At 39.0% G+C, this 16,212-nt stretch overlaps 1 protein-coding gene and 1 long non-coding RNA gene across 4 annotated transcripts in view; one reads left to right on the top strand and one right to left on the bottom strand.

The window, feature by feature from the left end:
- Nucleotides 1-16,066, top strand: part of LOC147578145 (uncharacterized) — a 73,894-nt gene extending 57,828 nt beyond the window's left edge. Inside the window, exons 4-8 of the long non-coding RNA XR_015254841.1 lie at nt 124-224; nt 890-1,093; nt 10,213-10,511; nt 11,228-11,288; nt 14,562-16,066. This is a non-coding gene — a long non-coding RNA (uncharacterized LOC147578145). The remainder of the gene's footprint in view (nt 1-123; nt 225-889; nt 1,094-10,212; nt 10,512-11,227; nt 11,289-14,561) is intronic.
- Nucleotides 1-16,212, bottom strand: part of CLCA2 (chloride channel accessory 2) — a 37,748-nt gene that overhangs the window by 11,049 nt on the left and 10,487 nt on the right. For 2 of the 3 annotated variants that reach the window (XM_086717449.1, XM_025927257.2), the window contains exons 6-12: nt 15,159-15,386; nt 12,176-12,406; nt 11,203-11,380; nt 10,234-10,340; nt 8,007-8,231; nt 4,738-5,008; nt 1,258-1,428 (exon numbers count right to left, since the gene is read on the bottom strand). In XM_086717449.1, the coding sequence (XP_086573575.1) occupies nt 1,258-1,428; nt 4,738-5,008; nt 8,007-8,231; nt 10,234-10,340; nt 11,203-11,380; nt 12,176-12,406; nt 15,159-15,386 (1,411 nt within the window). The remainder of the gene's footprint in view (nt 1-1,257; nt 1,429-4,737; nt 5,009-8,006; nt 8,232-10,233; nt 10,341-11,202; nt 11,381-12,175; nt 12,407-15,158; nt 15,387-16,212) is intronic. The other variant, XM_086717448.1, reaches the window with a different exon arrangement.

The raw sequence follows: 16,212 nt of genomic DNA, 5'->3' as shown, positions 1-16,212 counted from the left end.
CTTTTTCTTTCTATGCTGCTAAGGGCATCTCCAAGATACACAGATAAAAGCACAGTTGTATATTACTTTTCTAATCTCTATACACTAGATGCTAATATGTGTGTGTATCCTTTAAACTCATAGGTTTCAGAAAGATAGCAGACCAGAAAGTAGCCTTCAAGCTCCTCAGTAGGAATGCGGCCTTATTCTACCTGTTCTCCCAAGTTCCTAGTTCCTGTCACCTGGTAAGTCTTCAAAAATGTTTAATGTATAAATGAAAGAGGGAATATTTATTTACAAGTAAGGTATTATAGCTACGTATGAAATCATATCTATGAAGTAAAACCATGTTACCTTGCAATTTGATTTACATTGGTTTCAAAGTAACCCAAAATAAATATATGAGAGAGTAAATTATATTTTAGACATCACTAAAATTATCAGGAGATGCAAATTCACTGGAGCACCTTGATTATTTTCTACTTAAAGAACAAAAATATAGAATCATGTGTCCAAATGATTAATTATTGCTGATAAAATACATTAAAATTAAGCAAAAAGATTCTGCGGTTTTGGAAATAAGAATGTTTAAAAATGTTTTTTGAGATTGTTTAAGATGATTATAGCATATTTTTGTTTGTCTGTTATACTTTAACCACTGCTTCCCTTCAGGAACTATAATAATGGTGTTAAGAAAGGATGTGTATCTTTTACTTATTTGGTGCTTTAATCTTGAAGGAAGACAGGACATTTTCAGGAATAACTCAGTTGTCTGTAACATCCAAATCCATATTTATTCAGGAACTCATTTTTGGTGTGGATCGTCTGGGACATTTGTTTTTTTCTTTCAACTGCTGATAACTTTTGCCTTTTTTTTTTTTTTTTTTTTTTGCCTGAAACCTCTATAAAGGAGATACAGGAGCTGTAACTGAGATAAAACACAATAAATCTCTATCTGTTAGTAATTCTGGTGAAACAGCCACAAGAAAGAGGCCAAACTAATGGCTGCAATGAAGACATAAAAATATCTGTAGGAATTATCTATTGCCTTCCTGTTATCCACTACCATGAATCACTGAGAAGTGAAGAGATGGTCAACAAATTATGCATTGATGTAAGCATAAAGAGTTTTGAAATTCCAACTCTCTCTTTCCGTCACTCCCCTCTCTCTCTCTAATACACACACACACACACACACACACACACACACACACACACACACCAGAGATGTATGCATTAAACGAGGTTTATTCAAACACCAGTGCTGATGATTCTTACCATTCGCTATGTAACCTGGTACGTATATAGCACGATTCCCAGGAACAGAGTGGGCTAGGCCACTTATGCTGGAGGAGTAACTGACATGCACTTTCAAGCTGTAGCTACCATTTACAGCAAAGGAGAAAAAGTACCTTGAGTAAATTCCATCATTTTTTATAATATCAGCACCTGAATATATATAAAAAAAGCTCAATGTCAACACTGTCATCATAGTTGATTACTAATATTTAATTAAAATAAATATGCTTTAAAATAAAAAATAGGCTTTACTCCCCTGGTTCTTCCCATTTTAGCTTATACTGTGGTGGTTCTAGTTACTTTTAATATTAAAATCCAGTGGCTCCTTAATTTCTCCCTGTGATTCCTAAACCTCTGAAAAATTATTCTCTAAAGGTGAATGGACTCTATTTCAGTGCTAATAAAACATTTAATTATCAACTTTAGAGCTCTCCTTATCGTTATAAATGATACTAATTTTTCATGGAAACCAAGCATATTCTTTTTGTTTATGAGACCTTTTTGAGATAAAAGCTATTCTGTTCCTAGGAAATAAATAGAGATGCACATAAACACATTTCATAAAATTGCAAGGGGTTTATGAACATCCTGCAGCCCTCATTGGGGGGAAAAATCTGGTAGTTGATTAAGTCGTGTGAAATTATTTAATTTTCTCATTAGAGGGTACATGGAACTGTTGTTCTAGATTCTAAGGGGCTTGCTGACTTGGAGGTTGACAGGCTTTGTTTCTGTCCACTGTGCTTTGCTTTAGGAGGCATTCTGAAAGCTTGGCCAGTGCTAGGTTTCTTTCCTTTTACGCTGATCCTTAGAGAGCAGTTCATGTCCAAACCAAGTCCATGACTGAATGGGGGAGGCAGGAGGCCTGGGAGAGTTAGACTCCAGGGTAGCAGTGGACGGCAGAGCTCAGCCCAAGTGCAAAACACATTCACTATTCACGTGCAGATGACCACCCTGGGCAAATGGCTTGTCCTATCCTAGAGTCAGTTCATACCACATACTCCACTTTGGACCCTAGCCCTGTATCACCACTGCAGTGTTCCTGAATCCCCACTGTGGAGGCAGGGCTGCTCCTTAGCATGAAAAAAGTAGGAGTATATTTAATTAAAATACAAAGTGCTAAGCAACTTATTATCATAGTAGGTTTAGAAAATTTTCTTTTTATTTTAGAGAGAGAGGGAGAGGGAGCACAAGTGGAGCAGAGGGGCAGATGGAGAGAGAGAGAGAGAGAGAGAGAGAGAGAATCTTAAAGCAGTCTCCATGTGTAGCGTGGAGCCCTATGTGGGGCTTGATCCAACGACCCTGGTATCATGACCTGAGCCAAAAATCAGGAGTTGGACATTCAACTAACTGAGCCACTCAGGCATCCTGGAAATTTTTTTTTGTCTATTGGAAAGAAATGAAATCTTGGTATTTAGTGGTTTACTGAGGAAATCAGGTCTACCTTTGTTAAGAAAGGATAAAGGAAAATCTCTCTGCCACAGTTACCACTCCCACCTCCCTTAATCGCTGAGTCAGAAAGAAATGGGAAAGAACACTAGCTCAGGTGTCATGGGACTTGATTTTGAGGTCTGGATCTGCCACTCAGTAGCTGTGAAACAACCTCTCTGAGCCTCAATTTTCTCATCTGTAAAACAGGGACAACTCATCTCACAGGGCTGTTGTGTTGAGTATTTCAGAGTATTCATGAGAAAGTACATTTTAAATTATGAAGCATTTCATAAGTATACATTTTTATTATTGTTCATTAATTTGGAAGCAGGTAAATACTGCTTCCATTATAAAAATAAATGTTAGCTATGTACGTGTGTTATAAGTATTGGGTTTTTAAAAAAAACCCTAAATTTACACTTTGATGCCTAAGCAATGCTCTCCATTGTTTCTTTCATTAGAGCATAAATGTAGACAACAAATAAATGAAATGGTTCCAGGGAATAAATACAAAAGTTGTCAAGCTGACGCAGGTGATCTTTCCAAAGAGTACAGGAACTATTCTCCAGGCTAGCCCGCAGACTGAAGCAAAGGAGAAGTGTTCTGCTAAGTGCATTTTTGGACTATATACAAAAGCTAAAAGGTGTGGCCATGGATAAGCAATCAGAGCATGAGAAGCTCATTTGGATCCATTCCAACAGGCAAAATGAGAGGACTTCTCTGGTGTCTCTCTGAGATAGACTTGAATTGAAATCTTTTAAAGGAACTTTTGTTCCATAAATGTCATACAAATTTGCCATGGCAGGATGCTAATATGTTGCCAAACCTAAGATTCTTGAAAAAGAATGTATCTTTGAAACACCGGAGAGCAGGAGTATGGTTTTATTAGTAGACCAAACGCTTGGGGCTGTCAACATAGACTTTGAGGTAAATTCTCATTCTGGGGAAAATTCTTATTCTTTAGGGAAAGAACAGAACAGGAAAGATAAAACAACAAAGGAGTTTGTTTTTAAAAGTCAAAAAGAGTCCAGGTGCTGCTCTTTCCTGGCCTGAAGCTGCGCTGTCTGTGATGCATGATGATGAGGCTCTGAACGCCACGTGCAGAATGAGTGCTTGAAGTCGGGTTTTGTTTTCTTTTACTTTGTTTTCCCAGTGGTTGGTAGGAGACTCTCTGGTGTGATTCCACTACGCTTGCTGGCCTGGTGGTCTCATGAGCAAATCGCACATGCAAACACACTGGCTCTGCCCTCTTATCAACCCTGCTACTTGGCTAAAGAATAGTCTAGGGTTATCTCCTGGGTCACAAGTTCCAATTTCCAATTTCCTCTTTATAGCTGGGTCCGAGGAGACTACTACTGCATCTCACTTCTTGGGTTTTCATTTGTTATTTTAATTTTCTGATCCTATTATTTCAGTGACTAATACAGCTGGTGAATCTTAGAGGAATACGGGAATTGCCACAAGGACATATAAGCCTGTTCTGTGTGACCTCATTGTGTTACCAGTGTCACTGGCCAACCAAAAGCCAAGACCTAGGTGTCAAGCTACTTCCTCCCACCCTTTTGCTCACCCCACAGCCACACCAAAGACCCTCAAGGGGACTCTTCCCAAGTTCACATTCTCTTCCCTTGTGCAGATGTGACCTGCAGCTACTCAGTATGTCAGTGATTCTCTGAGGACTTGAGACCCTCAAAAGATTGGATGAGGGGCGCCTGGCTGGCTCAGTCAGTTAAGCGTCCAATTTGGCTCAGGTCATGATCTCGTGGTTTGTGGGTTCGAGCCCCATGTCGGGCTCTGTGCTGTCAGCCTGCTTCAGATTCTGTGTCTCTTTCTCTCTGCCCCTCACCCTCTCTCACACTTTGTCTCTCTCCCTCTCTCTCTCTCAAAAGTAAATAAACATTAAAAAAATTTAAAAGATTGGATGGGAAAAATAATTGAAGGAATTTTACAGATAAGCTTAAGATCGATACTGCAGCACCCTGGCACAACACCTCTTGAGAACGTGAAAAATGAGAAGACATTGCCTGTTACCTGCTCCATCGTCAAAAAGTTTCAGCACAACAGGATCTGCAGTCTCTGGCTCAATTGTAGCCGTTACAGTGGCATTAAGAATGGGATAAATCCCCTTTCTTACATTTGCGTAAATCATCACAGGGTGGGGAAACCGGGGGCTGTCTCTTTCCACAAAGACTTCCACAGTGGCAGGGGGCATGGCTGAGCTGGAGGCGCGAGAGGTCACCGTCACCTTCAAGGCTTGAAGAGAATGGTGGGTATTGTTCAGTGTGTAGGTCCAGAGCCCAGGCTGCAAAACAAAGCTTTTTTGTTTTGTCAAGTGTGAAGAAAAAAAAAAAAAGAAAAGCATCCCTCAGTTTTAAAGCATGAGCCTAAACTTCTAGGGTTTTACTCCTTGTTTTGTTGATGTTGCATTTTTTAAAGGAATTACAAACAAATGTAGGAAAAATGATATCGGTGAGGGTATAACAATTCACCATTACATGGCTTTCACAGCACAACCCACTTTTATCGTTAGGTAACTCTTCAGGGAATTTTACCATGAACTTATTTGTTGGGAGGACACATTTTGATTCATACTTTTAGAAGATAATGATGAGTGTCCAGCCTGAAGTATTTTGCAAATATTAATTTGAGCCCCTTCACCCAAAAGAAATTTCAATGTTTTTATTCCTTTTCTACAATTGGAAAATTACAGCAAATTAAGTAAACAATTATGATTTATGTGAATACCTGGATTTAAAAAGCGATAGCATCCTTCCTTTCCTCCATGTCCCTCAACCCCCACCCCCAATATACAGAAATCTTAAGCAACAAAACCCACATACACTATTAGAGACCAAGAAAAAGAGCAATATTTTTAATAAGTCAGGATCCTACAATGTCTGTGTTAATTTATAGAAATATTGCTAAATACCATTCTAAGAAATTCTAAATACCACTCTAAATACCATCGCTAAGAAATTTATTCTTTGGATGAGATTATCCATGAATGTTTTCTTTTTCCTCATTCTTGCTGTCACATCTTATTAAACCCTGGACATAACAGGAGTAATGAAGTAGAGCTTGAGGGAAAAGAGAGAAAGCAAGGGGTTAACTTGTGACTCAGTGTGGAAAGTTAAGATATCACCACACCCTACCCAGCCTTCTTCACTGGAATTCATGTGCGTGGCCATTTTCTTGTGAAGTCATGATTCGCAATAATTTTTTTTTTTGTAATCCTAACATTAGTAATAGACATTTAGCACAGATCTCTGTATCAAAAACTTCTCTTTGGGTGTAATATGTGTTTTGCTACAGGGACCCTGGTCCAGACTAAGAGGTCAGGCAAAGGGAGCAAAAAGTAGGTAAAGTGTTCTTGGCCCTTGTACAAAGAATATGATGTAAAAAGAACGCGATGAGTTGGGAGAAAAGTAAGGAGGAGCAGAGCCGAGGATGTTTGGCAAGAGGGTTAAGAAATAAGCTTGGGCAACAGTCAGAACGTCAATGGCCTGATATGTAATAGTAACCACATGGATTTTATCCTGAGACCACCAATGAGTTTTGAACAGGAGACAAGGTTTGGTCAGATTTATGCTTCAGAACAATCACTGGGGTAGAGGTGAAACCCAGAGGCAGGGAAGCCACAGCACAGGTTTCCACGGTGACCTGGGAGCAGGAAGGGCCAAGGACTCTAAGGACTGCACTCAGGCAGTGCAAGAGTGGGCCTGAGCAATCCCCCACCCTAATTGGAACCTTTAGTGGTTCCCTTTACCTTTAGGGTTCAGGCTCTTCTTGCCTTTCCTGGCATACAGAGCCCTTGCTGATATAGCTTCTGTTTATGTGTTTAGCCTCATCACTTCCTCTCTTTCCTGCCCCTAAATCTCCACCCTACATGCTGCTGTGTAGTTCATCCATGTTGACCTACTCTTCTATGAAGAGTTATATTCTATTTTTTCTGAGCCTTTCTATGTGCTCTTTCCTCTGCCCAGAATGTCGTTGACACCGCTGGCCCCTTTAGTCTCCATATTTCCATTTTGATGTTTTTACTTCCTGGAGGCCGTTACCTTCCCCAGAAGTCTGTGCATCCCTCCTGGATGCTCTGAGTACCCTGTTCTTATTCCTATCATGGTGTTTGATTGTAAAGCACCTAGAACAAGGTCCATCACACAGCAGATATTCAAAAATGTATGTATTGCATATATTCATATTATAAATTCTAGCTAGATTTTTCCCCAAGCCTATAGATAACTATGTCTATGTGAACTTTATAAAGAAGAAAGTAAGCGGGGCTCCTGGGTGGCGCAGTCGGTTAAGCATCCGACTTCAGCCAGGTCACGATCTCGCGGTCTGTGAGGTCGAGCCCCACGTCGGGCTCTGGGCTGATGGCTCAGAGCCTGGAGCCTGTTTCCGATTCTGTGTCGCCCTCTCTCTCTGCCCCTCCCCCGTTCATGCTCTGTCTCTCTCTGTCCCAAAAATAAATAAACGTTGAAAAAAAAAATTTTTAAAAATAAAAAAAAGAAGAAAGTAAGCAAAAAGAAATTATTTATACTGCTTACATATTAATACCTACTGTTGAAGAGAGAAGACTTTGGTATCCATTATTTAAATTTTTAAAAAATTTTAATGTTTATTCATCTTAGAGAGAAAAAGGGAGAGAGAGAGAGAGAGAGAGAGAGGGTGAGCATGAGCGGGGGAGGGGCAGAGAAAGAGGGAGACACAGAATCTGAAGCAGCCTCCAGGCTCTGAGCTGTCAGCACTGAGCCCGATGCAGGGCTTAAACTCACAGACAGTGAGATCAAACCTGAGCCAAACCTGAGTCTGTGAACTCAGGGACCTCAGCCAAAGTTGGACGCTTAATTGACTGAGCCACCCAGGAGCCCCTCCATTATTTAAAGTTTTGAACAAACCTTGTTTTTTTCTCTTAAATTAAAAAAATTTTTTTTTGTTTATTTATTTTTGAGAGAGAGAGAGAGACAGAGTGCAAGAAGGGGAGGGGCAGAGAGAGGGAGACACAGAATAGGCTCCAGGCTCTGAGCTGTCAGCACAGAGCCCGATGCGGGGCTCAAACTCACGAACCATAATATCATGACCTGAGCTGAAGTTGGACGCTTAACCGACTGAGCCACCCAGGCACCCCTTTTTCTCTTAAATTTTTAACATTCACAAAATGCCTTTGTATAAAGTAAAATTGTGATGTATCAGAATAGCATTTCTTTACATAATGCATTTAATTAATTATGTGATTCAGTTGAAAGTCATGCGCTTGACCAAATGTTGTCATTATGAACAAAGCTCACAGCATCTACCTCAGCAGTTCCAGGAATGCAGAGGCGAGCAGTCCGCAGAGCTGGGTTAGTGATAAAATCACTTGTGTAGTATTTTCTTCCATTAGGATCAACTAATGCAATTTCAGGGGGACCACTGGTCTGCCATGTGACAAGAAAGGTAGTGTCATTGCCCACACTGTTATCCACAGTCACGGTGTTTTTCAATTGATGGTGAGGTTTAACATTTTCACCCGTACTTTCAAGCTGTTCAAGAGAATACAAATATACATGAAAGTTTCTAGTGGTAGGCGTAAACATCCCATCTTTTTCTTTACTTCTAGGACAAACAAAAATACATTGGCAAAAATAAAAATTACTAAATTCTGACAGGTACTGTATTTATATAAATCGCTTTTCACAAAATACCTCACCAGTGCAAAATATTGCATATTATAGAAGTACGGAAGATATAAAATATTGTCATAGTTAATACAAATGTCTCTTCATTATTTTTTACCAATTGATTTTAGCTGTTCCCAGACTGTCTGTTATCCAAATCAACATTAGCTTCAGATCAGCAATTAACAGACTTTAAAAATTTTTTGTTTGTGAATGTGCTTCAGTGGTTTAATTTATATATTATCTCTCCAGATACTTTTATATATTTTAATAAGAAATAAAACGCTGAGTTTCAGGGAGCTTGGGTACATTAGAAGAATTATTTAGCCATCTGCAATAAGCCACGTGAACACGTGTGTGTGTGTGTGTGTGCGCGTGCACGCATGTAGGTGCACGCATGCAACACTTACAGAGTACATACAAGTGATGGCACTGAGCTAAATGCTTTACGTATATTACCTCACTTAATCCTTTTGAAAACCCTTTAAGGTGAGTACTGCTGTTGGCCACATTTCAGAGATGAGGAGACAGAGCCTTAGAGAAGTAACATGTGCAGTGTCACATACAAGGAGGTGACACAGCAATAGAGCCCAGGCCAGCTGACACCAAGAGACCCTACGTTGAATCACTGTGTATCCACAACACACACAAGCGTAAAAGTAACTTTGGACATTTTTATTTATTAAATAAATACGCTAAGTAATGCGCTGCAATATTGCTCAAACTCAGCATAAAAAATTCACTGGTGGATGACAGCAAAGACACTGTGGATTATTTGTTCAAATCCATCTTATAAGTATTTGTAGACTGCTGACTACTGGGGCACATGCTGTGCCCTGGGCCTGAGCTGCTGAAGGGGATATAGTTTTTGTCCGTAGTCTAGTGGGGCTAATGACATACGCTGGGGAGAGGTGGCCACGTTTGAGAACACAAGGCAAATTTGAGCCATATGAATAATATTTTGTTAAATTTTTGAAAACATTTTTAAACGCTTGTTTTTATTTCATAGCATTGAAGAAATCACAGGGTAGGAAGATTATTCAGAAGAGCCAAATGTAATCTAATTTATAAATACATGTTCTCATTTATGATTCCCCTTTTTTTCACTTCTTATGATAAAATTGTGGTTATTGTCTTTGCTGTGTACATATAATCTTCATGTTAAATATTTTCTAAGAATAATTTAACTGACTTCATTGCTCACATCAAGTCATTAACTTGGCAGGTTAACTTACCATCTGTGAGGAAACAGCAGATGAAATTTTGTTCAAACCCTCAGTTATGTTCAAAATATCTTTAAAGCACTTAGAAAAAACTTGGCCCTTTTAAATGGCTTGATTAGAGGAAGCCTTTGTGAGCAAAGTCAAGTAAATTGCAGTAGTGAAGAAATATTTAAATTTGTTTAGAATTTAATGAAATAGTTGATGCTTTTAACACAAGGGAGGAGCTTCAAAGAAGTTTTTAAAAAAGCAAAAAAAAAAAAAAAGTAAAATGGATTTTGATTGATGGAAAGTTATTATAGAACTAAACCTAAGAAACAGTTTCTTATTTGTCATCTTGGTCTTACCTCTACACCCCCCCCCAGCCCCACCCCATCCCCATTTTGAGCCACTAGGAAGGAGCAAGTTCTGCTTACAGACTTTAAAAGGCGAGGTAGCAATTTCAGGAAATTACTACTAGGGTTGAGAAAAACAGTCATCAGGTAACAATGAATCCTGGCTCTGGTGACACCAAGAAGCTCTTTTAAAAGCCTTCTGTGCAAGAATTGTTACATATTCCAATAAGGTTAATGAGTGAGTTAACACAGTTCATTTGTTTTCCTTGCTTCCTTCTCCCTGCCCCCCAGCCCCATTGAGGAAATTCTGACCTGAATACGTTGTTGAAAAATGTCTCCGGTTCCAGAGGGGATTCTACTGAAAGCATCAATCATGCTATTGGAGTTTGATTTATCTGGAACAAAGAACTTTACACCTCCTGAAATACATGATTGGGATGTTAACCATTAAAATGTATAAAATAAAACAAAAAATAGTATGTGAGGTCTTTTGCAACAACCTTTTCCATGTAAGAGGCTTAGTTTTGGGGAAGGAGGTGTAGCACTTGGCTACACATGGCATCCTGCCAGCCACATGGTGAGCAGCAGAGGTGAGTAGTTTTGTGTGTTCTGTTCACGGCTGTAATGTCAAGGTCTACACCTCTGTCTGGTGCTTGATAGAAACTCAATGAATATTGTTTGAATAGTCTTGTAATGAAGGTGACTCCTAGACACTCTAGGTTCATTGCTATCTGCAGGGCTATATGTTTACACTTACGCTTACATTCTGAAAACATTGTTTTCAAAAATAATTCAATAAAAACCTGACTTTTAATTTGTAAGCCAGCAATACTCATTTTTATTGGCTATAAGGAATATAAGATAAAATTATTCCATGCCTCATTTAGAACAAAAAAAAAGATATGGATCTTACAATTTGGTATGTGTCCTTATCATGAAAGTTAGTGCGTTTAATCTTAAATATATTTTTAGCTCTGTGATTATACATGCTCAGATTAGTTTAACAAAAAAATTATAAAAATTATATTTCCATTGGATGTATATGATTGGCACCTTCTAAGGAAAATCTTTAAAGGTCAACAAAATTTTGGCAGATTTTAGCAATGATTTTTGTGTTGTTTTCCTTAAGATAGCTGTTTCTATTTGTCTTTTTCCAATTAAGCCACACATTCTATTGTCATAATATGAGCTTCATGGTTGGGAGTATTCAAGTTAAAAGGCTTTGAATATTCAATTTAAAAGGAAATGCTCTAAAACATAAGTGTTTACAAATATATTTACCTGTATGATGTGATAATTCCTCCAGGTTTTCGACCACAGATGAGCCCAGGGCAATGGAATGAATGGTTGAACCACTGCTGAGCACAGTAAGTAAGCAATTGCCAATGTGCTCATCACCTCCGCTGGTCACTAATATCATCACAGAGCCATGGGCTTTTCCATTCAGTTTTTCAACCACCTGAACGTAGAGTATCAGTCATTTGGAAGGAAATGTAATTCAAGTTGCCATTGAATGGAAGAATTCACTCATTCCAAATTCCCATCAGTAAGGCATATTCCTCTTTGAGATCCTCTGTGGCTTGCTGCACTCCAAGCCCATCCCCATTCCATCCTCAACTCACCTCATCAAAGGACTTGTCACTGTACATGCCATTGCTGGATTGCTTGTACAGAGAGACTCTTTCTGTTTGAATCATCACAATATGCCCCTAGTTTAGAAGAGGGTCCATGATAGAGGATATGGGGCACATTCTTGTATGTTATCTCTGCCTCTGACATCCGGTGAATGACCAATAAGAGGCCTTAGAGAAGTGGTTCTCAACCTTGGCTACACATTAGAGTTAGATGGGTCTAGAATTACTATAAGCAAAAGCCAGACATTACTGATTTTGACTAGAAAACCCAAGCATAAAAATGGCTACAGTTGGGCCAATCACCGAATGCAGAGGGTCAGTGTTAGAAATTGTCCAGATGATGCTGAAGTTCCCCAGCCTTGGCCAGTGTATTTATTTATTTACTCATTCCTTCAACTAGCATTTATCGAACAGCTAATATGTGCCAGGTACTTTGCTAGGCACATGGGGTTTAATGGTAAACAAGACATGGTTCCTGACCTTAAAAATAACCCATTGTTACTTTCCTATCAGTGTCATGACCACACTGTAACAGATTGCTCCATATCAGAAGGAACCTTAGCTATAAAATGAAGGAAAGGAAAGCGATGGTGATTTGGGCATCGCGTACCCAACTGTACCTCAAATCCCTTCTTAAGCCCTGAGCAGATGCTGGTTTGTGCTTCTGCTGACACAGTCGAAGGCAGATGTGAAACCAACAGCTTTCGGTCATCATCACTGTTAATTTGGTGTAGCTGGGCTCTGATCTCCCCTTTGCTGTTGAAACTGACAATGCCCACAAAGGTATGAATTTCAACAATCTGCATCAAGTAAAACTCTGCTGCCTGTTGCAGTCGAAGGAGTCTGTCAGCCTGTGTCCCAAAAAGGAAAAAATAAAAATAACAACCTTTGGTTGGTAGACAAAAATATGACTCAGCAACCTGGCAAATATCTCTGCCAATCATTTAGCAGTGTCACATTGTAACTTTTTGAGTTTTATAGAGTGACACTATGCTGGAATCTTATTTTATTAATTGCAGGCTCAAAAATAAATGTTTTTCAAGGAGGACAGAGGGGTTGAGAACCCTGCCTCCAACAAGCTGTTCATATTTACCGCTCTCTAAGAACACATATTCCCACTATTTCTCTCCAACTCAGAATTCGAGATCTATGAAACCAATTTAAACTAGATTTGTAACTGCTTCTTTTAAAATCCAGTCTGGGTAAGAGGAAACATAACATTTTTCCTATTTATTAAAATAGGATTGTATGAGATACATACATGACAGTAGAGATAAACCTGAGTGTTAACCAGATGAAAAGTAATATTAGTGACCAGGTTTGGGCATGTGATGTTACTGATGTTCACTAGGTTCACTAGGCTGTGGGAGCAGCAAAGCTGAGCTTCAATGACCCCCCGTTCAGTGAGGCCTGTGGTCTCTTTCTCCAACTTAGACATCTCCCTTAATATCTGGATCTACATTTCACATTGCTTCAGAAGCATCGCAAATTTAATGTCCCACAGGTATCTCAAACTCTACACACTTTGAGTTCATTGGCTCCCTTTCCAAATGGGAAATGATGCTTCCGAAGCAATGCGAAATGTAGGTCCAGATATCAAGGGAGATGTCTGAGTTGGAGAAAGAGACCACAGTCATCACTGAACAGGGGGTCATTGAAGCTCAGCTTGCTGCTCCCCCAGCATCATTAGATTGTGAGCATTGTGAAGTAGAGACTATGTTCTGTCATCTCTGTGTCCACCAAGCAAGCACAGTCCAGGCACCTAATGGAAGAATGGCTATGATGGTTCAAGGACAATATTGGCAAGAAAAGGGAAGGGAGTTTGCTTTGCTGTGAGTGTGTTACTTTAGGTTTATTTCCCTTCTACTAACTTCACATCTTCTCTCAAGTACAACTATCCCTTTCATTCTACCTATTCTTGCTCAATAGAGGTAGCTAGCCAATATAAATTACCCTGAGACCATCTTTAGAAGATCATGGCCTAGTCAACTGTAGGTGGGCAAGATTACAAAATTATCCAGATGCTGAATGTATTAGTGGTGGTTCCTAATATTTCAGAGACAAATTGAAAAAGGCAAATTTTCCAGGACTACTGATCCAGAGAATATAAGAGGATGAACTCTTCCTTAGGACAAGTTCTATGATTAAATAATACTGCCACTTTTGAACCAAAAGCTTCATATTCATTTTTTCACTTATTCCCCCTCAACAACTTTATGAAATAGATGGTGGTGTGCTGGTAAATGTTTTTCAAAAACTGGCTTTCCGGCAGAAGAGGGAGAGACACCCTGATCTGTTGCAATTGAAAATCTCTGTGGGATTAACTACCCCCACCATGGTTGATTTCAAGTTGTCAATGTGATGTCACTAAAAGCAGAGTTGGGAAGAGATGTTGACCAGATACAGGTGACCAGAAGTAATCTTAAGAGCACAGATTGGGTGTCAGCAGACATTTTCAGAAAAGGGCTAGAAGTTAAGTTATTTCAGGCTTGATGGGCCATGTATTCTCTGTTGCAAGCACTCGATTCTGCTGTTTTAGCACTAAAGTGGCCATAGACAAGATATAAATAAATGAGTGTTGCTGTGTTCCAATAAACTTTATGGAGACTGAAATTTGAATTTCATGTAATTTTCACATATCATAAAATATTACTCTCTTGACTTTTTTCTAAACCATTTAAATCGTAAAATCCATTTTTAGCTTGTGGGCTATGCAAAAACAGGTAGTGAGCCAAATTTGGCCCATGAGCTGTTGTTTACTGACTCTGGGCATAGATAATAGTAAAAAATAGTAGAAGAATATTTAGGAAGTGATGACTTTTGAGCATTTATTATATGTTAACAATTTTATTTAATTATAAATCTACGTGGTTTAATTTTTAATAATGGCTGTATTTAACTACTGCTTGCAAATTTCCTAAAAATTTAACTATTGACTCTAAGAAACCAGTATCAGCTGCTCCTGTCACCACACTAAAAGTAGCTATTATAATCCCTATTTTACAGATGATAAAATAGTTCAAGAAAGTTATTTTGGTCTTGACTATAGAGACAGTAAGTGAAGAAGCCAGGAATTAAAGCACATCTGCCTGGTTCCAGAGATTAAGATTTTAACCACTATCTGAGAGCTATGAGATTTTCAAAAGAGGATTTCTGCAAGGCTCCTCGATTACTGCATGGCTGAGGTATGGTTTTCCATCCATGGTGACATGGGAAACATAAACACAATGGATATGCACACTCTCTGCAAACCCATAGTCTCTTGCCTCCGCTAGGGCTATGTACCAGTGAGTGAAATGTGGCCAAAGGAGATTTTGTTACATGTCAGAGTTTTAGAAAAAAGGTCTTGGTTGGAAAAAAGTTGCAATTAGTAGCAAAACTCAGGGCTAGGAATTACCTGTGGCTTTCATTTATCTGCTTTATCTCAATTTCTGGCCTACATTGTGAATTTGTTCTTCTAGTCCCTAAGAAAAGACGAAATGCATGAAGATTCCAAACCTTTGGCCTCCCCTCCTCTGCCCTTACCCTCTGGAAATAAAAAGAATTAAAAACTGATAGAAAAAATGGTGAATGGTTTACAGCCATTAATTACCAAAATGTTACCTCTTCCATTTTACTGGACACATCCAGCACTAAACAGACCACTTTGTCACCAGCCTGAATAAGGGAGAATACAGGAGGAGGTGGAAGCCCAGTCCCATTCATGGGAAAGCTATGATTGAAGTCAGCAGAGTCTGTGATTACATCCCATGCACTTCTTAGGCTGCACATTTGGTTCTGTAGGTTTGGAGCTTCTTGATTGTGGGTACGTGCATTGCAGAATTCAACCACCTAGAAATAGAACAATGCCTATCAGAAAATGAAGGGACTCTTCCCATATTAGACATACTTCTCATTCTCAAGCAACTAAAGGTAAAAGGAAAGGTGAGCTGAAAGATGAGAAATTAGAAGTGCCATAGCAGTCCTTTATTACTTCAAGAATGACTTTGAGTTTACAAATAAACCTTGGCATCCTTTGCTTGAAACACTGGCACCTCGTGGTACTTGCAATCAGTCTCTATTATCGTCTATTTGCACTTGGATAACAGAGAGCAGACTGTGTATATATATCTCAGTCTTAGGAAAACAAAACAATCTCCCGCCTTTTTTTAGTATGATAACGTGTTAAAGAAAACACCCCAGAAGATATTGTCTTCGTCAGCCTATTCCTTGAAATTGTATTTAATGACCCACCTGCACCTTTATTTATTGATCAGTCAACATAAATCGATCTAGTTCAAATATTGATCTCGGTAACAATAGGATGAGGAAAAAAAACAACTTAAACTTACTTCCTGGTCTTTCTCCCCATTTTTAAATATAGATATGGTCTATTTAATAATACTGAACATATTTCACCCCTTTTAAAGATATGTTTCACATTGCAAAATGATGTGTTACCACCTACTCCCAGTGGCTATGTTCCTGTAGCTACTTCGTGCTAACAGAAACATGGGAGCTTAGAACTAGAAGACGCCTAATAGACTTTCCAGTTCTATCTCTATTTTCATAGAAGAGGAAGCTGAAGCTTCAGAAGGTTAATAATTGCTTAAAGAGATATTCTCAGTAGCATGCGGAGACAGGAGTAGAACCCATTTTTGCTGTCATAATTTCTTTG

The sequence above is a fragment of the Puma concolor genome, chromosome C1 (assembly GCF_028749965.1).
Source record: "Puma concolor isolate L17-30 chromosome C1, mPumCon1.1.hap2, whole genome shotgun sequence".
Taxonomy (NCBI): Eukaryota; Metazoa; Chordata; class Mammalia; order Carnivora; family Felidae; genus Puma; species Puma concolor.
This window is presented reverse-complemented; position numbering and strand designations above follow the sequence as displayed.